General features: G+C 66.9%; 1 protein-coding gene across 19 annotated transcripts in view; it reads right to left on the minus strand.

The window, feature by feature from the left end:
- The window catches only part of NFIX (nuclear factor I X), a 211685-nt gene that overhangs the window by 12734 nt on the left and 173530 nt on the right, over nucleotides 1-25421 (minus strand). For 16 of the 19 annotated variants that reach the window (XM_039513970.1, XM_039513957.1, XM_039513961.1 and 13 more), the window contains 7 exons: nucleotides 14235-14297; nucleotides 12238-12312; nucleotides 11039-11159; nucleotides 10297-10433; nucleotides 5054-5176; nucleotides 2874-3049; nucleotides 740-887 (listed from right to left, as the gene is read on the minus strand). In XM_039513970.1, coding sequence (XP_039369904.1) covers nucleotides 740-887; nucleotides 2874-3049; nucleotides 5054-5176; nucleotides 10297-10433; nucleotides 11039-11159; nucleotides 12238-12312; nucleotides 14235-14297 — 843 coding nt within the window. The remainder of the gene's footprint in view (nucleotides 1-739; nucleotides 888-2873; nucleotides 3050-5053; nucleotides 5177-10296; nucleotides 10434-11038; nucleotides 11160-12237; nucleotides 12313-14234; nucleotides 14298-25421) is intronic. The other 3 variants (XM_039513972.1, XM_039513967.1, XM_039513973.1) reach the window with 3 other exon arrangements.

Genomic DNA, 25421 nt, shown 5'->3' on the forward strand with positions numbered 1-25421 from the left:
CATCTCCATACATACACCCCCATCCATCCATCCATCTCCGTACACACACCCTCATCCATCCATCCATCCATCTCCGTACACCCCTCCCATCCATCTATCCATCCATCCATCTCCATACATACACCCCCATCCATCCATCCATCTCCGTACACCCCCCCCATCCATCTATCCATCCATCTCCATACACACACCCTCATCCATCCATCCATCCATCTCCGTACATACACCCTCATCCATCCATCCATCCATCTCCGTACATACACCCCATCCATCCATCTCTGTACACCCGTCCCATCCCTCCATCTCCATACATACACCCACATCCATCCCTCCATCCATCCATCTCCGTACACCCCTCCCATCCATCCATCCATCCATCTCCGTACACCCCTCCCATCCATCCATCTCCGTACATACACCCCCGTCCATCCATCCATCCATCCATCTCCATACACACACCTCCATCCATCCATCCATCCATCCATCTCCATACACACACCTCCATCCATCCATCCATCCATCCATCTCCATACACACACCTCCATCCATCCATCCATCCCTCCTCATCCCCATCCCTACCCCCATGTATCTAAGCTTCACATTCCTCTTCAGCTGTCCCTTCTTCCCCTTCCGCTCCCCCCTCTGCCCGGCGGCCTGGCTGGTGGCTCTGTGCGTGAGGACCAGGCTGGGGGTGGGTTTGCCTGGGGGGTTGTGTCGTCGCTGTCGGGCGTCCACTTACAGGGTGATGTAGGTGTCGGCGCTCCGCCCTCTGGGTTAGTGCTGGTGGATTTTGTGTCAGGCATTGGAAGGGGCACAGGTCTGGCCACAGGTGGGGGCGGCGGCAGCAAAAATGAGCCCGTGACTTTGCCCTGGCCGCTAGCGTTAGGCTGCGAACAACATAAATACAAGGATGCGTGAACGGCGAGCCGAGACAAGGCAACGGTAAAGATGCAGTACCGGCCGGCGGCGCCGGGACGGGGCGCTGGGGCTTGCTTTGTTCCGGTGTTTTATTGGGGACGCTTTTCCTCCAAAAAATCCTTTTTTTACCAAAAAAATGGACTTGTTTTAAAAAAGCAAAGGGTGGGAAGAGTGTGTCTGTCCGTCGGCCGCTGGCCCGTCACCCCACTCCCTGGCTAGGCCCTGCCCTCTGCCCCCTTCGCGCCCTCGACCTGCTGCCCCCCGCCAGATCTCCGTGGGCTGGAGCCACGGGCCGGGCCGTCGCTCGCCTGGTCCTTCACTTGCCGGCCGTGGGCATTGGCGTCTCCCCTCCATGCAGAACCCGGGAAGTGCCAATGGTGTGAACCGGCCGGCCCGGCGCTCCGTCTTCAGGGGCTCCAGGCTGGAAAGGGCAGGCCCGCGGTGGAGCCCAGGGACCGGTGCTGGGCAGGCCCGGGAGAGGGACGGAGGGGGAGGCGGGGAGAGGAGTGTGATCTGCGGAGGCTGGCCCTGAGCGGGACCGGCAGGGCACAGCCAAGGAGCAGGGTGCTGCAGATGCGTCTTCTCTGCCCGGCGTCCTGCCCTGGTTTCTCCCCGGGGGCACGACTCAAGGCTGTCTCTGCGCTGGGCTCCAGATATTTAACGCCAGCCACTGTGATGGGCGCGGCCCTCCCAACCCTGGTGCTGTCCCGGCGCATGAGCCGGCCGTGGCGTGAGCCGACTGTCCAGAGTGGCGATCGGTGGCTGGACCTCTCCTCTAGGCACGACGCTCCAGAGCTTCAGAGTCCCCTGCGGCCGGTGTCCGGGCAATGGCTGCACACGACCTCCGGCGGGAGGCGCTCGCGAGTGTCTCGGAGGCACCCCGAGGGGCACCAGCCACCCCCGGAGGGCAGAGCTCAATGTGTCCTAGGCACGGATCACTGAGTGCCCCTGTCCCATGCTCCTGGGGGACCCCTGGGGCCGTGCCCAGCACAGCCCCCCCATCCTGCAGGAGCCGGCCCGAGGCGCAGTCTCCATGGCAACGGATCACTCCAGCAGTCTGGCTTTGGGTGGAGAAAGTCGCCCGTGATAGACGTCGTGCTGCTGAGGCCCCGCCCCCAGGACCTGCTCTGAGGCCCCGCCCCCTGGGGGGTCTTCTCTCAGGCCCTGCCTCCTAAAACCTGCTCTGAGGCCCTGCTCTGAGGGGCCCCACCCCCTAGGAAACTATGATGCGGAGGCCCCGCCCCGCAGAACTCCACAATGCTGCGAGGCCCCGCCCCCTAGAACCTGCCCTGCGAGGCCCCGCCCCCCAGACCCTGCCCTGCGAGGCCCCACCCTAGACCCTGCCCTGCGAGGCCCCCCCCCAGAGAAACCTGCTGCAGGCCCCGCCCCAGACCCTGCCCTGCGAGGCCCCACCCCTAGACCCTGCCCTGTGAGGTCCCGCCCCCTGTAACCTGCCTGCGAGGCCCCGCCCCCCAGACCCTGCCCGGTGAGGTCCCGCCCCCTAGAACCTGCCTGCGAGGCCCCGCCCCCTTAGCAGTTTATCTTCTAGAACTCCTCACGTTCCAGAGCGATGCCGGTTCTAGGCTGGCAGTTTCCGGAACCTTCTAGATGCTGCAGGCTAGCGCGTGCCAGTGGCTGCGACGGGATGGGGGTGGGCCCAGAGCCCCACCTCCGACTGGCCCCTAACATGCCATGTTCCCTCTTGGCCCCTTAGCTGCCCCCACAATCCCAGTCCAGAGCAGCCCCTGGGGCAGGAAGCCCCTGGCCCCTTGGCGGGTGCGTCAGCCCCTGACGCCCCGACCGGGATCACACTGCCTGTCCCGTGCCCCCCAGAGACAGAGAGAGACAGAGAGAGACGAGAGGAGAGGAGAGGAGAGCCGTGGGGGGGCCTTGTTCCCTGGCCAGCCCCACCCCCCAGGGGCGGCATCCGGAGGGGCGTGGCCGGCGGCGCTCACCTGCCCGGTGCCCTGGCCCGACCCGTCGGAGCAGACGAACTGCACGAACTCCTTGAGCGAGTCCTGGCCGTGGTGATGGTGGTAGCGGATGGTCGGGTGGGTGAAGTAGGGGCTGGACTGCTGGATGATGGAGGTCGACGGGAAGTGCAGGGCCGAGGCTGTTGCCCGAGGGCTTCCTGAGACGGGGAGAGAGAAAGGGGGGCGGGGGGGGGTCAGGGATCTGCTGGTAGCAGCTGCTGTGTCCGTCCCCTGCCCCCCCAGCAGTTCAGGCCCTGTCCTCTCACTCCCTACCCCCCTCAGCCACCTGCTGGGCCCTCCAAGCTTCGAGGCCCCACGCGCCTGGTGGAGGGGCCATTATGGGGCTGAGCCCCACGTCCTGCTCTCTCCCCCATTTCACGGTCCCGTCAGAAGGCAGAGCCGGGTCGTCATTCCACGACTCCTCTCCGAGAGAGTCTCCGAGGGCTGGAACCCTGGGGACCAGCCAGCGGGCGCCACCCGGGCACCGGCCCCGATGGACCAGCCAGCAGACGCCACCCTGGCACCAGTCCTGACAGACCAGCCAGCGGGTGTCACCTGGGCACCGGCCCTGATGGACCAGCCAGCAGACGCCACCTGGGCACCGGCCCCGATGGACCAGCCAGCAGACGCCACCCGGGCACCGGCCCCGATGGACCAGCCAGCAGACGCCACCCAGGCACAGGCCCCGATGGACCAGCCAGCGGGCGCCACCTGGGCACCGGTCCCGATGGACCAGGCAGCGGGCGCCACCTGGGCACCGGTCCCGATGGACCAGGCAGCGGGCGCCACCCGGGCACCAGCCCCGATGGACCAGGCAGTGGGCGCCACCCGGGTGCCAGCACCAACAGACCAGCCAGAGGGCACCACCCAGGCACCGGCCCTGAGGGACCAGCCAGCGGACGCCACCTGGGCACCGGCCCTGAGGGACCAGCCAGCGGGCGCCACCTGGGCACCGGCCCTGAGGGACCAGCCAGCGGGCGCCACCCAGGCACCGGCCCCAACGGACCAGCCAGCGGGTGCCACCCCGGTGCCGTTGCCGCTATAGGGCTCAGGGAACTGGCAGGGGCGCGGCACCGGTGGGCAGTGCCAATCAGCCAGGCTTCCTCCTCTGGGGGACCCCTCGGACCCCACCTGGGGGGGCCATGTCAGCCGGGTGCGTGGGGAGGCCAAGTCCTAGAGACCGAGCCATGGTCGGCCCTTCGAGTTAAATACCCCTCAGACACCCCCAACCCCTCTGACCCCCAGACACCCCCATCCCCTCCAATCCCCCAAGTCACCCCCTGCCACCACTGCCCCCCAGTCACATCCCTGCCCCTTCATACACCCCCACACTGGTCACCCCCTCAATCACTCCCTGCCCCTTCACGGCTCCCACCCCAGTCACACCCCCACTGCCCCCGGAGAGGCCCAATGCCCCCGAGTGGGGCCTGCGTGGGCCCCCCAGGACCTGCGCAGACGTCCCACCAGCACAGGCTGAGGAACCCCCAAGCAAACCCACAGGAAGGGCTGAGCCACCGGTGACGGTTTGAGTGAATCACACCCCCCCCAGCTCTGCCGGTGCCCCTCACTCCCGACCCGCAGCCCCTGCTAGCCCAGCCCTGGGCCCCCCTAGCCCTGCCGATGCCCCTCACTCCGGCTGCCTGGGGTCCCGGGCTCGCTGGTCGCTGGAAGCTTCCTGCCCGGTATGGTGCTGGCATGGGACAGCCCAACAGTTGGGACCCAGGCATCCTCGCCTGCGGCGCTTTGGGACCACTAACCGCGGCTCCACTTGCTCCCCGGGGAGAGAAAGGGACCCCCCTGGTTACATGCGGCAGGCCAGCTCCTGATCCCAGCAATGCTGGAGTCACTCCATCAAAATCCCAGCTAATCCAGATCTGTCTAAATCCTGGCTATTCTGGAGTCACTCTGGATTAACTCCTCCAAGATCCCAGCTATTCTGGAGTCACTCTGGAGTCACTCTAATAAACCCTACTCAGGCAATGATCACCTAATGCAGCATAAAATCTGCCCTTTCCCCTGCATCCTTAACCCGTTAGCTGCCTTGACAGAGGAGAGACACAGACAGAGAGGAAAAGCGAGAGAGACCGGTTGCCAGAAGCACCGTGGCTTGGAGGGACAGGGTCCCGCCCCCGCACCCCCAGGATAGCGGCTTTGGTTCTCACCTGGTCTGACTCCTGCAAGGACTGGCAGCGGGTGGTGGCTGAAAGCCATTCTTGGGGAGGTGGTGTGGGTGGAGAGGGCGCTGCAGAAATCCAGCTTCCCTGACTTCTTTAGGGAAGCCGGTCCTGGCAAGGAATCAGCGAGAGAGGGCAGGTTTAACAGGCGGAAAGATGGATTAGTATCCTGCTTGAGTCGCCCCTGCTCGGCCTGGGCCCCCAGCCGCTGCCCTGCCCTCACTGCCCTGCATGGCCCTGCCCATCAGGCCCCTCCAGGGGCCTGGATTTTGCCGGCTGAGTGTCTCCCTAGCCCCAGGCGTCCCCACGCCACGGCCAGGCCACGGCGATCCCGCCATCGGCTTTCAGGGTCCCCCTTGGCTACAAAGGCCCGTGCGTTGTTTGGGAGCCTGGATCTGCGGCGCTCTGATTTGCCTCCTGGGATCTGAGCCTCAGGCCTCCGCCTGCAGGGCCGGACTCTGATGTTCACGTCTTTCAGCCAAAATTTTCCCGCATTCCTGTGACTCCAGCAGCTGGAGATTTATGGACCAGGTGTCGTCGCTTGGATCCCCCAGGCCCGGGCCAGTCCAGGCGCCCCATCCCACCCCCCTGCTGCCACCCATCTTCCCTTGCCAGATCGGCATGTCCTGCCTCCCCAGGCTCTGGGGTGTCTCCATTGGGGGGGTCCACGCACCAGCCCCCTGAGGCCGGATTTGCAGTAGGAGGAGGCAGAAAACAACAGCCAGGCTCAAATTACAGCAGGAGCCTTCCCAACACCCCGAGTGCCACAGCGCCATGGGCCCTCGCGCCCACCCCAGAGGTGGCTGCATCCCATCGCTTTGGGACTGGTTGTGCTGATGGGTGCTGTGTAAACGACAAGGGGTCACACCGTCACCGGGCTGGCTGGGGGCGGGGGGGAGAGGGGGGTCAGGGAATGGGACACGGGGCCCTGCCCGTCTAGGGGGCGCCAGGTCTGATCTGGCCTTAGGGCAGGGCACTGGCTGGCTTGGGGGGGCATGTGACCCAGGGCCTTTCCCCTCGTGGGGACACAGGATCCAGCCCACCCCGAGCCAGCAGTGAGCACTGGGCTGCCGGCAGCGGGGGGTCTGGGGTCTGGGATGGGGGAGACACTGGGGTGGGCTGGAAGGGTCTCCCTGCAGCTGTCCCCACCCAGGGGCGCCTGGAGGAGTCGGGGGCCGGGGCTGCCAAGATCTGGGGCGGACGAGCGGGCGCTCTAATGCCAGCGAGTGGCACCGCTCACCGCCCATCTCCCGCACCCTGGGCTCAGCCGGTTCCTGCTCCTCTCGTCCCGCCCGAGGGGGCCTCCAGGGCCCAGGGAGCGCGAGCGGCTCCGCCGGGAGCCTGCCTTCTTGTGCCAGCTGCCTGGCACCTGATCTCGGAGGAGCTGCCAGCCAGCTGCAAACACCTGTGCCCGTCAGACGGCTGCCAGCCCTGCAGCTGTGCCGCTGAACGGGCCGTTTGTCGGGGACAAACCCAACGCGGCGGGGGGAGGGCAAACGCCACACGATCCCCATCCCCGCGCCAGGCTGCTGCCCGGCTGGCTGGTGGGGGAGGGGGATCCCCATGACCATCTGCCGGGGGGAACAGGCCCAGCGCTGGCTGCACCTAGGGGGACCAGAGGTCCCGGGTTTATGGGAACCCCCCGAGATTTGGGGCTTTGTCTTGTACCGGTGTCTCTCTTACCCCCCCGCCCCCCAGCCTGATTTCGCCCTCTTGCTATCAGGTCGCCCAGCTGCACCCTCTGGGGCACCGTATCAAACCAGCCATGGGGCACGATCCGCTTTGGGCTGCGGGTCGGGAGTGAGGGGCACCTGGGGTGGGGGGCAGGGCTGGGCTAGCAGGGGCTGCGGGGCGGGTGTGTGGGGCACCGGCAGAGCTGGGGTGGGGGGCAGGGCTGGGCTAGCAGGGGCTGTGGGGCGGGAGTGAGGGGCACCGGCAGAGCTGGGGGGGGCCAGGGCTGGGCTAGCAGGGGCTGTGGGGCGGGAGTGAGGGGCACCGGCAGAGCTGGGGGGGGGCAGGGCTGGGATAGCAGGGGCTGTGGGGCGGGCGTGAGGGGCACCGGCAGCGCTGGGGGGCCCAGGGCAGGGCTAGCAGGGGCTGCGGGCGGGAGGGAGGGGCACCGGCAGAGCTGGGGGGGGGCAGGGCTGGGCTAGCAGGGGCTGTGGGGCGGGAGTGAGGGGCACCGGCAGAGCTGTGGGGCCCAGGGCAGGGCTAGCAGGGGCTGCGGGGCGGGAGTGAGGGGCACCGGCAGAGCTGGGGGGGGCAGGGCTGGGCTAGCAGGGGCTGCGGGGCGGGAGTGAGGGGCACCGGCAGAGCTGGGGGGGGCAGGGCTGGGCTAGCAGGGGCTGCGGGGCGGGAGTGAGGGGCACCGGCAGAGCTGTGATGGCCCAGAGCAGCCTTGTTCCTGGGTTTGGTGCCATCATGCCCTGTGCCAGCGGCAGCTTGGGGGCAGCTGCCGGTGCCGCACTGGGGGGCTGGGCTTCTCTCGGGGCCCCCAACCCTCCTTCTGCTCCGCAAACTGCCTCCCACAGTGCCTGCTGCCAGCACTGTCAGCCCCGCCCCCTTCGCCCATGCTGCAGCTGGCATGGTGCCCATGTTGGCAACCGTCTCTCCTTTGTGAGTGTGAGCTGGAGGGGGTGATGCCTGGCGAGGGGCACCCTGACCCCCAGGGCGGGCAGTGCCCAGGGTAATAACCTGCTGGCCTGATGGGATTATAGACCAAGGCTTTGCCTTCTGCCGGGATGGCACATGCGCTGCCCTCTACCCCCCCGTTATCAGGTGCTTGTCCCCACCCCCATACGGCTGGGGCCCAGGAGATCTGGATTCGGATCCTGGCACTCAGAGTTGCTGCCTGTCTATGCCTCAGTTTCTCCATCTGATCCATCTGCTGCCTGCTGTGTGTCTGCAGCGCCTGGTGCAGGGGGCACCTGGGGAGCTGGCAGGACTTGGCTGGACATGGGGGTTATCACGGGGGGGTTCCCAGTGCCCAGAATGAGGCCTGCCAGCCCCAGTGCTGATCAGAGACCCTGGCACGGACAGAATGGAAACCATTCCCAGTTCACACAGGCAGGGCAAGGGGCTCACCACCGTCTCAGAGCCAGGAAAAGAACCAACACGTTCTGGCTCCCATCCTCCTGCCCTAACCACTAGACCTCCCCCCCAGCTGGGGACAGAACCCAGGAGTCCTGGCTCCCAGCCCTAACCACTAGACCCCACTGCCCTCCCTTAGAGAGGAGTTTTGTTGAATTGTTCAGAGCTGACGAGCCAGAGGGGGGTGAATGGAGCGAGACAGACGGACAGACAGAGATGGACGGACAGAGAGCAGCTCCCAGACAGTCTCACCACCCACGGCCCCCCGCCCCCGAATGACACGCTGGGGCTCGCCTGCTAATTCCTTACAGGAGCCAAGATGCGCTGGCCCCCTGCTAGCCCAGGCCTGCCCCCCGAGCTCTGCCGGTGCCCCTCACTCCCGACCCACAGCCCCTGCTAGCCCAGCCCTGCCCCCTGCCCTCGCAGTGCCCCTCACTCCCGACCCGCAGCCCCTGCTAGCCCAGCCCTGCCCCCCGAGCTCTGCCGGTGCCCCTCACTCCCGACCCGCAGCCCCTGCTAGCCCAGCCCTGCCCCCTGCCCTCGCAGTGCCCCTCACTCCCGACCCGCAGCCCCTGCTAGCCCAGCCCTGCCCCCCGAGCTCTGCCGGTGCCCCTCACTCCCAACCCGCAGCCCCTGCTAGCCCAGCCCCTAGATGCCAAATGACTCTGATACTTCTGTGACTTGGACCAACCAGCTCCCAGCCTCACCCCAGTTTCCCCCCAACGCAGCCCCCAGCCCCACATCCTGCTATGGGGCAGCTGCTCTCTCCCCCCCACCCCCCGGCATGCAGCCTGGCCCAGCTCTTCCCTGCAAAGGCTGCAGTGCAGCTGTGCCCCGTGGCTTCCCAGGGCCCCTGTGACGTTATTGATATAAATGGGAACCATATAGAACATGGGTTGCAACCAAGGTCCTGTAGTGGCACCAAACCTTAGGTAAAGGGGGTCATCTAAGGTGTCTAAGACCAGGTTCTGGGTTGCTGGTTATGATTATGCTGTCTGTGTGTCTGTGTATCATTTTGTAGTTGAAGTTATAAGTATTCGCTCTGTACTGTCTGTATTTTGTATTATGCTCTGCCTCTGGGAAGTGTCCCAGACAAGCTGATGTTAGCCCTGCATAGCTGGCTTGATGGCCCATTAAGGGCCATCAGCTACACAATTGACCCATGGAGAGAAGGCAGACACGCCTTGTGACTCAGCAAAGTGCAGGGACTGGCCCATGTGACTCCAGGCTCCATATTATTTTTGCTGTAAGTTTCCACCGTGAGGACAAAGGGATTCTTACACCTGGAAAAGTCTATATAAGGCTGATGCATCATCTCCATCTTGTCTTCAATCCTGCTTCTGACCTCTGGAGGGACTTTGCTACAAACTGAAGCTCTACTCAAGGGACTGAACGACCCATCCCAGCGGGGGATGTTCCAGAGACTTAAATTGAACCTGCAGTTTACTCCATCACTGCTGCAAGCCTGAACTAAGAACTTTGCCATTACTGTATGTAATTGATTCCATTTAACCAATTCTACCTCTCATCTCTACCTTTTTCCCTTTGTAAATAAACCTTTAGATTTTAGATTCTAAAGGATTGGCAACGGCGTGATTTGTGGGTAAGATCTGAGGTGTATATTGGCCTGGGTCTGGGGCTTGGTCTTTTGGAATCGAGAGAACCTTTTTCTTTTATTGGGGTGTTGGTTTTCATAACCATTCATCCCCAGGACGAGTGCACTGGTGGTGATACTGGGAGACTGGAGTGTCTAAGGAAATTGCTTGTGTGACTTGTGGTTAGCCAGTGGGGTGAGACCAAAGTCTTTTTTGTCTGGCTGGTTTGGTTTGCCTTAGAGGTGGAAAAACCCCAGCCTAGGGCTGTGACTGCCCTGTTTGAGCAATTGGTCCTGATTTGGCACTCTCAGTTGGGTCCCGCCAGAATCGCTCCGTCACAGCCCCGCATGGAGACACGGGGGGGAAATCTGGGGGGGGGCAACCCCCTCACTCCGGGCACAGCCCTGGGGTGACAAGGGGGCCCATACGGGGCAGGAGCTGGGGATCATTGCAGGTTGACCCCTGCTGCTGCGTTCTGGGGGGAATGCACAACGCCCAGGAGGCCCCACGCCCGGTCCCTGCCCCGATCTGCGCCCCCCCCCGTACCTGCGTCCACGTCGTTGGGCCAGCCGCTGGACTGGCTGCTGCCGGCGGCAGGCGAGCGCCCCGTCCCAGGGTAGAAGACCTCGTCCACGGGGCTCTCCATCTCGCTGTCATCCAGCGACTTGGGGCGCTTGGTGGAGCTGGGGGGGCAGCGAGGGGGAGAGGTTGGGCGGGGTGACAGGCGGGCTCGGGGCCTTTCCCCTCTAGGGGGCGCTGGCCCTGATTGGCCCCAGGGCGGGGTGACAGGCGGGCTGGGGGCCTTTCCCCTCTAGGGGGCGCTGGCCCTGATTGGCCCCAGGGCGGGGTGACAGGCGGGCTGGGGGCCTTTCCCCTCTAGGGGGCGCTGGCCCTGATTGGCCCCAGGGCGGGGTGACAGGCGGGCTGGGGGCCTTTCCCCTCTAGGGGGCGCTGGCCCTGATTGGCCCCAGGGCCGGGTGACAGGCGGGCTGGGGGCCTTTCCCCTCTAGGGGGCGCTGGCCCTGATTGGCCCCAGGGCCGGGTGACAGGCGGGCTCGGGGCCTTTCCCCTCTAGGGGGCGCTGGCCCTGATTGGCCCCAGGGCCGGGTGACAGGCGGGGCCGGGTGACAGGGCTGCTGGCTCGGATGCAGTCCCAGGCTGAGGACGGGTGGGGAGCGGGGCAGGGGCCTGTCCCCCCATGGGCCCCAGGGCGGGTGGGAGTGGTGCCCGTCTGACGCCGGAGCGGGGCCGCGGGGAGGAGCCCCCGGCCGGGCAGGCTGGAGCGTACCTGGTGGAAGGAGGTGACGTTATGGACCGCCGGCCCAGAGTCACCTGGTTGATGTTGTAGTAACTGGGGCTCTCCAGGTCTGCCAGGGAGAAGTTGGGACCCGACGCTGTGGCCACGGGAGCTGTGGGAGGAGAGACAGCGGGTGAGGGGCAGCGTGGGGCACCGGGCACGCAGGCCTCTGCCCCGCAGCTGGTGCCAGGGGTCCTACGCCCGCTACAGACCAGCTGCTGGGCACAGCAATCACCCGACACTCAGGGCCCAGTTCAAGCAAGTCAGGGCCCTAGTCACACCCTCATGTGGCCTATCCCTAACCCCGCCCCTGCCCCATGGCCCCGCCCCCGCAGGGCAACGGGCTCAGGCTCTCTGCAGGCTCAGGCGTGTCGCTTACACTCAGGTCCTGTTTCCGAGCTTTTCTCCCCAACCGCAGGGGCTGGAAACTTTTCCCTGTCCTGGGAGAGCTGCTGGGCCTGTGGCCCCCTGGCACCAGCCCCCCGGCTCTGCCAACGGTGCCTAGGCCTTCACCTGGCCCGGGGCGACTGGCTCAGCGTTGCTCAGTCCCCAGGTCAGGCAGAGACGCCAGACAAGGAGCCCGGCTGCTGCTCGGCCACGGGGCGTGTGAGTCTCCTCCTCTGTAGTGCCCACGTCCCCAGCTCCCCCACCCCCCAGCAGCCATGGGCCTGGCTCCCCAGCCAGCCTGTGGGCGTGCAGGGGGGCTCCTGCCCCCTCCCGGGCCTTTCCCAACGGCCCTAGGATCCGCTTCCCAAGGGGGAGCTGAGTGAGACCAGGAGGCACAGGGCGGGGGAGAAATAGATCGATGGAGCGAGACGGAGACGGAGAATGATTCTCCTGCTGAGCCGGCCAGTGTCTCATATCCTGCCAGGGGCGCCCCGTGCCAGCCACGCACCCGTCATGGGCGCTCCGTGCCAGCCATGCACCCGTCATGGGCGCCCCGTGCCAGCCACGCACCCATCATGGGCGCCCCGTGCCAGCCACGCACCCGTCATGGGCGCCCCGTGCCAGCCACCCACCCGTCATGGGCGCCCCGTGCCAGCCACGCACCCGTCATGGGCGCCCGTGCCAGCCACGCACCCGTCATGGGCGCCCCGTGCCAGCCTCTCTAGCCCACCCCCTGGAGGCGTATGAGGAGGCGAAAGGACCCCCGGGGGGATCTAGGGCCACCCCCTGAGGTTATCACTCACTCTGGGACACTCGGACCAGCTCCGTCACGTTCCAGACGCCCGACGTCACAAAACAGTCCTGGAAAGTCAAATGCCCTGAAGGGAGGGAGGAGACGGGCATCAGCGGGGCAGCAATCAGGGCACAGAGCAAGGTGATGGACACGGCCGGTGCCCCTCACTCCCGACCCGCAGCCCCTGCTAGCCCAGCCCTACCCCCCAAGCTCTACCGGTGCCCCTCACTCCCGACCCGCAGCCCCTGCTAGCCCAGCCCTGCCCCCCAAGCACCACCGGTGCCCCTCACTCCCGACCCGCAGCCCCTGCTAGCCCAGCCCTGGGCTCCCCCCCAAGCTCTGCCGGTGCCCCTCACTCCCGACCCGCAGCCCCTGCTAGCCCAGCCCTGGGCTCCCCCCCAAGCTCTGCCGGTGCCCCTCACTCCCGACCCGCAGCCCCTGCTAGCCCAGCCCTGGGCTCTCCCCACACCCCAGCTCTGCCGGTGCCCCTCACTCCTGACCTGCAGCCCCTGCCAGCTCAGCCCTGCCCCCCCCCGCTCTGCCGGTGCCCCGCACTCCCGACCCGCAGCCCCTGCTAGCCCAGCCCGGCCCCCCACGCTCCCCCGGTGCCCCTCACTCCTGACCTGCAGCCCCTGCCAGCTCAGCCCTGCCCCCCGTCCCCTAGCTCTGCTGATGCCCCTCACTGCCGACCCGCAGCCCCTGCTAGCCCAGCCCTGGGCTCCCCCCCAAGCTCTGCCGGTGCCCCTCACTCCCGACCTGCAGCCCCTGCTAGCCCAGCCTGGGCTCCCCAAGCTCTGCCGTTGCCCCTCACTCCCGACCCGCAGCCCCTGCTAGCCCAGCCCTGCCCCCCAAGCTCCACCGGTGCCCCTCACTCCCGCCCCGCAGCCCCTGCTAGCCCAGCCCTGGGCTCTCCCCACAACCCAGCTCTGCCAGTGCCCCTCACTCCTGACCTGCAGCCCCTGCCAGCTCAGCCCTGCCCCCCGTCCCCTAGCTCTGCTGATGCCCCTCACTGCTGACCCGCAGCCCCTGCTAGCCCAGCCCTGGACCCCCCCAGCTCTGCTGATGCCTTTCAATCTTGGGGCAGGGAAGCAGGGCAAGGGATATGTGGGGTAGACAGGGGCCTGTGGGGGGTTCTCACCAGTGGGCAGTGGTCTGATAGGAGGATGGGGAGATGGGGGCTGTGGGGAGCTAGGAGGTCATGAGGGGCTGTGGGGGTCTCACCCTTGGGCAGTGGCTTGATGGGGGGATGGGGAGATGTTGGCTGGGGGGGTGCTGTGGAGGGGCCATGGGGTCTATGGGAGGCTGTGAGCGCTCGCCATTGGGCAGTGGTTTGATGGGGGCTTTGGGGGACCATGGGGCTGAGGGGGCTACGGGAGGTTGTGGGGGCTGGGGGTCTCACCGTTGGGCAGTGGGGATGGGGAGATGGAGGCTGTGGGGAGGTTGTGGGGCAATGGGGGCTGTGGGGGTCTCTCACCGTTGGGCAGTGGGGATGGGGAGATGGAGGCTGTGGGAGGTTGTGGGGGCAATGGGGGCTGTGGGGTCTCTCACCATTGGGCAGTGGGGATGGGGAGATGGAGGCTGGGGGAGGTTGTGGGGCAATGGGGGCTGTGGGGTCTCTCACCGTTGGGCAGTGGGGATGGGGAGATGGAGGCTGTGGGAGGTTGTGGGGGCAATGGGGGCTGTGGGGTCTCTCACCGTTGGGCAGTGGGGATGGGGAGATGGAGGCTGTGGGAGGTTGTGGGGGGCAATGGGGGGCTGTGGGGGTCTCTCACCGTTGGGCAGTGGGGGGATGGGGAGATGGAGGCTGTGGGGAGTTTGGGGGGGGCAATGGGCGGCTGTGGGGGTCTCTCACCGTTGGGCAGTGGGGATGGGGAGATGGAGGCTGTGGGAGGTTGTGGGGGCAATGGGGGCTGTGGGGTCTCACCGTTGGGCAGTGGTTTGCTGGGGGATGGGGAGATGGAGGCTGGGGGGTTGTGGGGGCAATGGGGGGCGGTGGGGGTCTCTCACCGTTGGGCAGTGGTTTGATGTCCACATCTCCTTGCTGGTTTGAACTGTCTGATTGTCCGGATTCTGTAACACACAAACACAGAGCGACGTCAGGGTCTGGGCTGCGCCCGGCACAGGGGCCCGATCCTGGCGGGGGTCTGGGCAGCGCCCGGCACAGGGGGCCCAATCCTGGCGGGGGTCTGGGCAGCGCCCGGCACAGGGGCTTCAGAAGAGTGCGCCAGGTGCACCCAGCAGTGCCATGCGGGGCCACCGAGCGGGGGGAGCCGGTACAAATTACCGGGGCCCGGCGGTCCGGAAGGGGGCCCAGGGCCCAGCTTGCCCGGCTTCGTCGGCCCCGTGTAGCCGGTCTGCCCTTGCTGGGGGGCCCGACAAATGTTTTTCACTGGGGCTGAACCCGCTCTCGGCGGCCCCTCCCCATTCCCCCCCACAGCTGCCCACCCCTGGGGCCTTGGACTCGGGGCGCCCAAAGAGCTGCTCACCCTTCATTTCCCACTCCCCCCACATGCCCCTCCCCAACACGGGGCATCGGAGCCACCCCCCTCCACCCCTACTGCGCATCAGGGCACAGCCCCGGCACTGCAGTGGCACAGCCAAGGCTTTGCAGTGGCCCCATTTGGGTGTCACAGTGGCACTGCCCAGGTGTCGCAGTGGTGCAATTTGGGCGTTGCAGTGACACTGCCTGGGCGTTGCAGTGGCATAGTTCGGTCATTGCACTGGCACTCCCTGGGCGTTGCAGTGGCATAGTTCGGTCATTGCACTGGCACTCCCTGGGCGTTGCAGTGGCATAGTTCGGCATTACACTGGCACTCCCTGGGCGTTGCAGTGGCATAGTTCGGTCATTGCACTGGCACTCCCTGGGCGTTGCAGTGGCACAGTTCGGTCATTGTGGTGGCACTGCCCGGGCATTGCAGTGGCGCAGTTTGGTCGTTGCAGTAGCACAGCCCGGGCTTTGCAGTGGTACAATTTGGGCATCACAGTGACACAGCCCGGGCTTTGCAGTGGTACAATTTGGGCTTTGCAGTGGTACTGCCCAGGCTTTGCAGTGTCACTGCCCGAGCTTTGCAGTGGTACAATTTGGGCGTTGCAGTGGCACTGCCCGGGCTTTGCAGTGGTACAATTTGGGCGTTGCAGTGGCACTGCCCGGGCTTTGCAGTGGTACAATTTGGGCGTTGCAGTGACACTGCCCGAGCTTTGCAGTGGTACAATTTGGGTGTCGCGGTGGCACTGCCCGGGCTTTGCAGTGGTACAATTTGGGTGTCGCGGTGGCACTGCCCGGGCTTTGCAGTGGTACAATTTGGGCGTCGCAGTGGCACAGCCCGGGCTTTGCAGTGGTACAATTTGGGCGTCGCGGTGGCACTGCCCGGGCGTTGCAGTGGTACAATTTGGGCGTCGCAGTGGCACTGCCCGGGCGTTGCAGTGGTACAATTTGGGCGTCGCGGTGGCACTGCCCGGGCTTTGCAGTGGTACAATTTGGCCGAGTGGCACAGCCCGGGCTTTGCAGTGGTACAATTTGGGCGTCGCGGTGGCACTGCCCGGGCTTTGCAGTGGTACAATTTGGGCGTCGCAGTGGCACTGCCGGGGCGTTGCAGTGGTACAATTTGGGCGTCACGGTGGCACTGCCCGGGCATTGCAGCCCTGGTGCCGTGAGCGTGCAGTGGTAGTGCCCGTAGTGTATCCTCAGCACAGCACTTCCTCCACCCTCACCCCACATTTTCTCTGCTGGGGTTAATGGGCCACATCCTGACCCCCTTCCTCAGCCCCCATGCCCCCGGCGGAGGCACCATGGCCCTGCAGCTGGCGCTGGGCACTGGACTAGGCGGAGGACCCACGAGGTTGACGCTGCCCTTGGTTCTCCGACAGTGCCCTGTGGGGCTGCCCGGCCAGACACCTCCGGGCCTGAGGCCTCCGAAGAGTTAATTGGCCTCGGCCTTCCCCTGCGGCTTGGCACGGGCGGCCGCCAGCCCGCGGGTTACCTATGTCAACAGCCCACGCTCTGCCCCCCCTCCTGGCATCAGCCGGGGCACCGCCCCCTGCCCCGGGTCCATCTCCTCCAAGGCCCGGCCCCCCAGAGCTGGCTCAGGCCCCGCTCCCTGCTCGGCCCTGCCGGCTGCTGGCAGCCATCTTAAAACTTGGCAGCCATTTTAGTGCTGGCGGCTAGCAGCGGCCCCATGGCTGAGGGACGGACGGGGCTGGGGGCTGAGCCCTGGGACCGGAGCTACGCAGCCTTCCAAGCGCCGAGAGGGGAAGGCCGTGGGGCGCTGGCGGGGGGGCTGGCGCGGGAGCAGGGAAACACACAGGTTCTCGAGGCCTCCCCAGGCACAAGCTCCCGCCAGCACTGGGCCCAGCGAGCCAGCCTGGGGTCAGGTCAGCCGGACGCTTGGGGTCTGGGTGTGAGAGCAGGGGGCGCCGGGAGCCAGGACTCCTGGGTTCTGGGGAGGGGAGTGGGGTCTAGTGGTTAGAGCAGAGGCTGGGAGCCAGGACTCCTGGGTTCTCTCCCCAGCTCTGGGAGGGGAGGGGGGTCTGGTGGTTACAGTGGGTGGGGTGGGGGCAGGACTCCTGGATTCTATCCCCTGTCACTAACTCCAGCCCCTTCCCTGGGACTCGACTCCATGGCCCAGAGCCCTCGTTAGTGCTGGCTAACGACTCAGTGGGGATGCGGCTCCCGGCACTTGGGGGGTGCAGGGCAGGCCCCCCCCCCCCCACTGGGCAGGAGCTGTGAGACATCCCAGGGCCCAGTGCACAGCTGCTCCCCAGGGGCCCCGGCAGGGAACAGCTATGGGGCAGCCCCCTTACTCTCAGCCACACGGCTCCAGAGCTGGGATCGAACCCAGGAGTCCTGGCACCCAGGCCCCCCACTCTAACCACCAGCCCCCGTCCCACTCCTCCCAGAGCCAGGGAGAGAACCCAGGAGTCCTGCCCCAGCCACGCCTCCCTCCATCAGACCTGGTGGGGGAAGAGGCCCCCCCCCCCCCGGCCCCCAGCCATTATCCAGACTAAACCCTTATCGGGAGGCAGCAGCTGAGCAAACACAGACCTGCCGCTGGCAAGGCCCCTACGGTGCCCGGCTGCGTTATCTCGCCCAGGCAGGCCGGGCACGGCCCCCTGCCAGCACTGCTCCCACGGGGGCAGCCAGGCTGGATTTTACTTGCCCCCCCAGTCCCAGCTTCTCCCCAAGGAGGCCCTGAGATGCCATCAGGTGCTGGGGGTTGGACCAACGGAGACACCGTAATGCGAGTTGGTCCTCTGGTGCCCCTCACTCCCGACCCGCAGCCCCTGCTAGCCCAGCCCGGGGCTCCCCCCTAGCTCCACCGGTGCCCCTCACTCCCGACCCGCAGCCCCTGCTAGCCCAGCCCTGGGCTCCCCTCCCACAGAGAAAGGGTGAGGGGCGCTATAGGGGCTATGAGCCGCGGGCCGAGGGGCGCTAGAGGGGCCATGACCTGCGGGCCGAGGGGCGCTAGAGGGGCCATGACCTGCGGGCCGAGGGGCGCTAGAGGGGCTATGAGCCGCGGGCCGAGGGGCGCTAGAGGGGCCATGAGCCGCGGGCCGAGGGGCGCTAGAGGGGCCATGACCTGCGGGCCGAGGGGCGCTAGAGGGGCCATGAGCCGCGGGCCGAGGGGCGCTAGAGGGGCCATGACCTGCGGGCCGAGGGGCGCTAGAGGGGCCATGACCTGCGGGCCGAGGGGCGCTAGAGGGGCCATGAGCCGCGGGCCGAGGGGCGCTAGAGGGGCCAGGACCTGCGGGCCGAGGGGCGCTAGAGGGACCATGACCTGCGGGCCGAGGGGCGCTAGAGGCCATGAGCCGCGGGCCGAGGGGCGCTAGAGGGGCCATGACCCGCGGGCCGAGGGGCGCTAGAGGGGCCATGACCTGCGGGCCGAGGGGCGCTAGAGGGGCCATGACCTGCGGGCCGAGGGGCGCTAGAGGGGCCATGACCTGCGGGCCGAGGGGCGCTAGAGGGGCCATGACCTGCGGGCCGAGGGGCGCTAGAGGGGCCATGAGCCGCGGGCCGAGGGGCGCTAGAGGGGCCATGACCCGCGGGCCGAGGGGCGCTAGAGGGGCCATGACCTGCGGGCCGAGGGGCGCTAGAGGGGCCATGACCTGCGGGCCGAGGGGCACTACAGGGGCCATGAGCCGCAGGCCGAGGGGCGCTAGAGGGGCCATGACCTGCGGGCCGAGGGGCACTACAGGGGCCATGAGCCGCAGGCCGAGGCGACCTGCGGGCCGAGGGGCACTACAGGGGCCATGAGCCGCAGGCCGAGGGGCGCTAGAGGGGCCATGACCTGCGGGCCGAGGGGCGCTAGAGGGGCCATGACCTGCGGGCCGAGGGGCGCTAGAGGGGCCATGAGCCGCGGGCCGAGGGGCGCTAGAGGGGCCATGAGCCGCGGGCCGAGGGGCGCTAGAGGGGCCATGAGCCGTTGGCCGAGGGGCGCTAGAGGGGCCATGACCTGCGGGCCGAGGGGCGCTAGAGGGGCCATGACCTGCGGGCCGAGGGGCGCTAGAGGGGCCATGACCTGCAGGCCGAGGGGCGCTAGAGGCACCATGACCTGCGGGCCGAGGGGCGCTAGAGGGGCCATGACCTGCGGGCCGAGGGGCGCTGCCCGCACGCTCCAGCTCACAGAGCGCCGCTCACCCTGCTTCCAATCTCAGCACAGACTTTCCAGCCACCGATTCCCTGCCCAGCTGAGCGCAGCGGGATCCGGGCAGGGCCCCAGGCTGGCGCATTAGCTGGTCCTGCCCCTGCCTGCCCGGGCCGGCCCCAGAAGTCGGGGCGTGATGGGCTGGCTGGCGCGGAGATGGCAGGGCCAGCGACAGCAGCCGCGGAGCCCCCCAGCCCTGGCCACGGGCTGTGCCCTCTCAGCGTCAGGCCTGTAGCCCCCACATCTGAGCCTCCCCCCAGCTCCATGCACCCCACAACAGCTGCTTGGCTGCGCGATTCCCGCCCGACCCAGCGCCCCCCGGCCGATCGTCTCTGTGCTCCCGCCTGTGACCAGCCCTCAGGCTTCCTCCCGCTGCCCCTCCTGCTGGGGGGCTCCTGGAAACCCCCGCAAGGCTCCCCCTTGTCCTGCCAATCCCTCCTCCAACCTCCCCTTGGCTGGGACGCCGACTAACCCCCGTGCCCCCCGCGGGCTCCCCCATCCACCCGTCAGTCTCTGGGCTTGTACTTAGATCGGGGCAGGGACCATCTGTTCGGTGTTTGTACAGCTCCTAGCGCCACGGGGCCCTGGGCGCTACCGTAATACACCTAATAACATACAGCACCTAGCGCCAGAGGGCCATGGGAGCTACTGTAATACGCCTAATAACGAGCAGCACCTAGTGTCACGGGGCCCTGGGCGCTACCGTAATACACCTAATAACGAGCAGCACCTAGTGTCACGGGGCCCTGGGCGCTACCGTAATACACCTAATAATGAGCAGCACCTAGTGTCACGGGGCCCTGGGCGCTACCGTAATACACCTAATAACGAGCAGGACCTAGTGCCACAGGGCCCTGGGTGCTACCGTAATACACCTAATAACGAGCAGCACCTAGTGTCACAGGCCCCTGGGCGCTACCGTAATACACCTAATAACATACAGCACCTAGCGCCATGAGCGCTACCGTAATACATCTGATAACATACAGCACCTAGTGCCACGGGACCTTGGGCACTACCGTAATACACCTAATAATGAGCAGCACCTAGCTCCACGGGGCCCTGGGTGCTACCGTAATACACCTAATATGTAAGAATGCCAAGACACTAGAACAATCCCTAACCTCTTGATAGAATCTTCCAGCCTCCACCATCCAAAATCTCTTGAGAGCAACAGGGCGTCCTACGGAGCGAAAACACTCCACAGCCAGCAAAGGGTTCATGGCAGCAGCAGGCCTCAAACACCAATAAATGCATGGAAATGTCCATGCACAACTGCCCCACCCCAGAGGTGGCTGCAGCTCAGCCCGGGTGAGGGGTCCCTGTGTAAACAGCACCCGGCCCAACCCCAGAGGTGGCTGCAGCTCAGCGCCGGGCGAGGGGTCTCTGTATAAACAGCCCCCAGCCCCACCCCAGAGGTGGCTGCAGCTCAGCGCCGGGCGAGGGGTCCCTGTGTAAACAGCACCCGGCCCAACCCCAGAGGCGGCTGCAGCCAGCGCCGGGCGAGGGGTCTCTGTCTAGCCAGCCCCCAGCCCCACCCCAGAGGCGGCTGCAGCTCAGCGCCAGGCGAGGGGCTCTGTATAAACAGCCCCTGGCCCCACCCCAGAGGTGGCTGCAGCTCAGCGCCGGGCGAGGGGTCTCTGTATAAACAGCCCCCGGCCCCACCCCAGAGGTGGCTGCAGCTCAGCGCCGGGCGAGGGGTCTCTGTATAAACAGCCCCCGGCCCCACCCCAGAGGTGGCTGCAGCTCAGCGCCGGGCGAGGGGTCCCTGTGTAAACAGCCCCCGGCCCCACCCCAGAGGCGGCTGCAGCCAGCGCCGGGCGAGGGGTCTCTGTATAAACAGCCCCCGGCCCCACCCCAGAGGTGGCTGCAGCTCAGCGCCGGGCGAGGGGTCCCTGTGTAAACAGCCCCCGGCCCCACCCCAGAGGTGGCTGCAGCTCAGCGCCGGGCGAGGGGTCCCTGTGTAAACAGCACCCGGCCCCACCCCAGAGGCGGCTGCAGCCAGCGCCGGCGAGGTCCCTGTGTAAACAGCCCTGGCCCCACCCAGAGGCGGCTGCAGCCAGCGCCGGCGAGGGTCTCTGTATAAACAGCCCCTGGCCCCACCCCAGAGGTGGCTGGAGCTCAGCGCCGGGCGAGGGGTCCCTGTGTAAACAGCCCCCGGCCCCACCCCAGAGGCGGCTGCAGCTCAGCGCCGGGCGAGGGGTCCCTGTGTAAACAGCACCCGGCCCCACCCCAGAGGCGGCTGCAGCCAGCGCCGGGCCAGAGGTCTCTGTCTGGCCGGCGTGTGCAGTTGTGGAGTCCTGCCGGGTGAGCAGAGGCGGCAGCAATGTGCTGCTGGGCGAGGTTGGCTCCCTCCCTTCAGGCTCTGGGCTCTGCAGAGATCCCCCCGTGCCAGCCAGCCCCTGACGTGCCCCCGGAGGTGCCTGCTAGGAGCAGACCGGCAAAGAAGGGGTTAGAGCCGCCCGGTGAGCTGGTGGGCAGGGCTGAGCCACGCCTGGGCAGAGGGAGACGAGGTCACAGGGCTCAGGGAAAGGCTGGATCCCCCCACAAGCAACCGATCATCCCCCCCCCCCCGCCAATCACCACCCGCAGCCCCCTGCAGTCCCAGCTCCCCCCAGCTTTCCTGGTGCCCCTCAATCCCGACCCGCAGCCCCCGGGCCTGAGCAGATGGGCCGGTAACCGCTAACGGCCCAGGCCCCGCGGGTGGGTTTGGCCAGTCCCACGCCTGGGCTTGGTTTCTACATTGTATGGACCCCCCTGGTCCCTCACCCAACGGGCGCACTAACCCCCCCAGGGCGCAGGGAGCGCACACGCAAACACAACACGCCCAGCTCTCACCCGCCATGGACACACAGCATGCACGCGCTATGCACATGGAACAGGCATGCCTCGCACACTCACCGTTTGTGTGACACACGTGTAACATCACACACACACCCAGCGTGACTGTAATGCGCACACATGGACAAAATACACAGACATAACACACACACACTAGACTCGCACAACACATGTAACACCCATGTCACACACGTCAAACACACATTCCCCCCCCCCCCCCCGACGGCTCTAGCGCCTCCTAGACGGTCTAACCCCAGCTCGCCCTGGCAGCGCCCTGCCCCCCAGCAGAACTTAGCAGAGGGGGGACCTGCCTGGCTCTGCCGAATGCCCCCCACAAGCCCCTGCCAACTCCCCCAGACCCAAGCGGCTCCCTGCGCCAGGGGGCTTGTCTGGGGGGAAGGTGCCAGAAAGACACTGGGACAGTCAGAGCCCCCCAAGTGAGACCTGTGAGGGTGGCAGCCGTGGGGCTGGGGGCTCCATAGGGCTGCCCCCTTCCCACCAGCTCTGCTGGGTTTATGGGGAAGAAGCAACTGCCCCTGCCCCGCGTCAGCCAGTTCCCCAGAATCTCTGGACGTGCCAGGGTGCCCCCTCCCACATCTGGAAGGCCTGGGAAGGAGAAACTGGCAGCCCATGGGGATATGGGGCCCCCCAAATCACCCCCATCCTGACCCACCTAGAACCAGCCCCCACGCCTTTGCCTCTCTTCCCCAGCCCCCTGACGCCCCCCATAGGACACTCAGCTGCCCCCTGGAGGATTTGAGCCCAGCCCCGGGGGCCCGGAACGCAGCCCCCCCACCACACTGGGGGGCAGGCTGGGGACCGGGGGTCTTGGCAGGGATGGAGGCAAGCGAGAGGCAGGTGGCAGATGGACCCGGCCCCCGGGTCACACGAGCCAAGGCATTGTCTGGCCGGCCCGGCTGGCCCAGGGCCCTGATCCCCCGTGGCTCTGCCCCTCCCTGGGGGGGGGAGCCTAAGGGCCTGCCCCTCCCACCCCCAAATCCCCTTCTCCCCTCCAGGGGCCTTTCCGCTCCAAGGGGCACCGGCTCCCCCCTGGCCAGCTCCGCCCCCACCCTCGGGCCAGCCCCTCCTCACCCATCCCCTGCGCTGCCCGGTTACTGCCAGGCCACGGTGCCCACGCTCCCGGCCCCCTGCCCATGGCCAAGCAGGGTGGGGCTGGGCCGGCGTTTGGATGGGAGACTGTTCGAGTAACCCCAGGGAGGGCCAGGAGCTGCAGGGGCTCAGCCGGGGGAGCTCTGCCCCGAGCCCCAGCATGGGCCAAGCTCCCCCGACACGGCTGTACGTGGAGAGCCCCCCAGCCCCCAAGCAGGGGGTCCCTGCCGGTTCCCCCACCAGCCAGTGTCCAGCATAGGCAGGATCCTCCTCCCCTTCCTGGCCCAAGTGTCTGGGTCGTCCCCTGGGGGTCCGGAACCCAGCGGCACCTGTGCCTTCACGCCACACACGGGACCTAGCACACACCTTCCTCAGCGCCAGGCAGACCCTACAATAACAAACCACCATGAGCGACCCGGTGCCCCCGGGAGACCCTACAATAACAAACCCCTGTGAGCGACCCAGTGCCCCCAGGAGACCCTACAATAACAAACCCCCCTGAGCGACCCGGTGCCCCCGGGAGACCCTACAATAACAAACCCCTGTGAGCGACCCGGTGCCCCCGGGAGACCCTACAATAACAAACCCCCGTGAGCGACCCGGTGCCCCCGGGAGACCCTACAATAACAAACCCCCGTGAGCGACCCGGTGCCCCCTGGATACCCTACAATAACAAACCCCTGTGAGCGACCCGGTGCACCCGGGAGACCCTACAATAACAAACCCCCGTGAGCGACCGGTGCCCCGGAGACCCTACAATAACAAACCACCATGAGTGACCCGGTGCACCCGGGAGACCCTACAATAACAAACCACCATGAGCGACCCGGTGCACCCGGGAGACCCTACAATAACAAACCCCTGTGAGCGACCCGGTGCCCCCGGGAGACCCTACAATAACAAACCCCTGTGAGCGACCCGGTGCCCCCGGGAGACCCTACAATAACAAACCCCTGTGAGCGACCCGGTGCACCCGGGAGACCCTACAATAACAAACCCCTGTGAGCGACCCGGTGCTCCCGGGAAACCCCACAATAACAAACCACCATGAGCGACCCGGTGCCCCCGGGAGACCCTACAATAACAAACCACCGTGAGCGACCCGGTGCCCCCGGGAGACCCTACAATAACAAACCCCTGTGAGCGACCCGGTGCACCCGGGAGACCCTACAATAACAAACCCCTGTGAGCGACCTGGTGCCCCCTGGAGACCCTACAATAACAAGCCGGCATGCTTACCCGCCCCTACAGGCACATGGGAGCCTGGTGCCAGAGGCACGAGGCTGGACACTGACCCCAGGGAGGAGATCCCTGCTGGTGCAAAGGCACCTCTCTCTCAGCCCCATGCCACTCGCCTTGGTATTCCAGGCCACCCCCCGCCCCAGATCCAGGCTGGATCCACGATGCCTGGCATCGCCCCGGGCACCCCAGACCCGACACATAACAATGCTCGCCAGCCCGAGTCAGACTCAAACTTATTGTTATTAGGGGCATTACGGTAGCGTCCAGAGCCCCCCATGGCCGGGGCCCTGCTGTGCAGGGTGCTGTATTTATTAGAGGTATTACGGCATCACCCAGAACCCCCCCCAGCCTGTGCCCCGCTGCGCTGGGGGCAGCACAAACCCAGAATGAAGCCCAAGGAGCTGCCAAGCCTTTAGCCCCATATCCCCTCTGCCCCCCAGGATTTCAGACCAGCGCGGGGTGGGGGAAGGGTGCTGTGCCAGGGCTCAGTCCAGCCGCGTGCCCCTCTGCCCAGCCCTCGCCCACTGGCAGTGCCCATCGGGGGCAGGGGAGTATCCTGGCCCTCCCAGGACACCCACGTTGGCAATGGCCGGGGGAAATAAAGGGGGGGCTGGTACCGCGCTGCCCACAGGCCCTGGGGGGGCTGGTACCGCGCTGCCCACAGGCCCTGGGGGGGCTGGTACCGCGCTGCCCACATGCCCGGGGGGGCTGGTACCGCGCTGCCCACAGGCCCGGGGGGGCTGGTACCGCGCTGCCCACAGGCCCTGGGGGGGCTGGTACCGCGCTGCCCACACACCCTGGGGGGGGGCTGGTACCGCGCTGCCCACAGGCCCTGGGGGGGCTGGTACCGCGCTGCCCACATGCCCAGGGGGGGCTGGTACCGCGCTGCCCACACACCCTGGGGGGGGGCTGGTACCGCGCTGCCCACAGGCCCTGGGGGGGCTGGTACCGCGCTGCCCACAGGCCCGGGGGGGGGCTGGTACCGCGCTGCCCACAGGCCCTGGGGGGGCTGGTACCGCGCTGCCCACACACCCTGGGGGGGCTGGTACCGCGCTGCCCACAGGCCCAGAGGGGCTGGTACCACGCTGCCCACACACCCTGGGGGAGGCTGGTACCGCGCTGCCCACACACCCTGGGGGGGGCTGGTACCGCACTGCCCACACACCCTGGAGGGGGCTGGTACCGCGCTGCCCACAGGCCCTGGGGGGAGGCGGGGCACTGGACAGTCCCACCCCCAGGGTGTGTCCCCCAACACCCACAGTAACCAGAGCCTGGCATGCAGGGTGAGCAGCAGGGCACTGCCAGGGGGCCCCTCCCCTGGGAGCGTCATGGGGCTCCAGGAGGTGGGGAGGGGGGTTCG

The sequence above is a fragment of the Mauremys reevesii genome, linkage group 25 (genome assembly GCF_016161935.1).
Source record: "Mauremys reevesii isolate NIE-2019 linkage group 25, ASM1616193v1, whole genome shotgun sequence".
Taxonomy (NCBI): domain Eukaryota; kingdom Metazoa; phylum Chordata; order Testudines; family Geoemydidae; genus Mauremys; species Mauremys reevesii.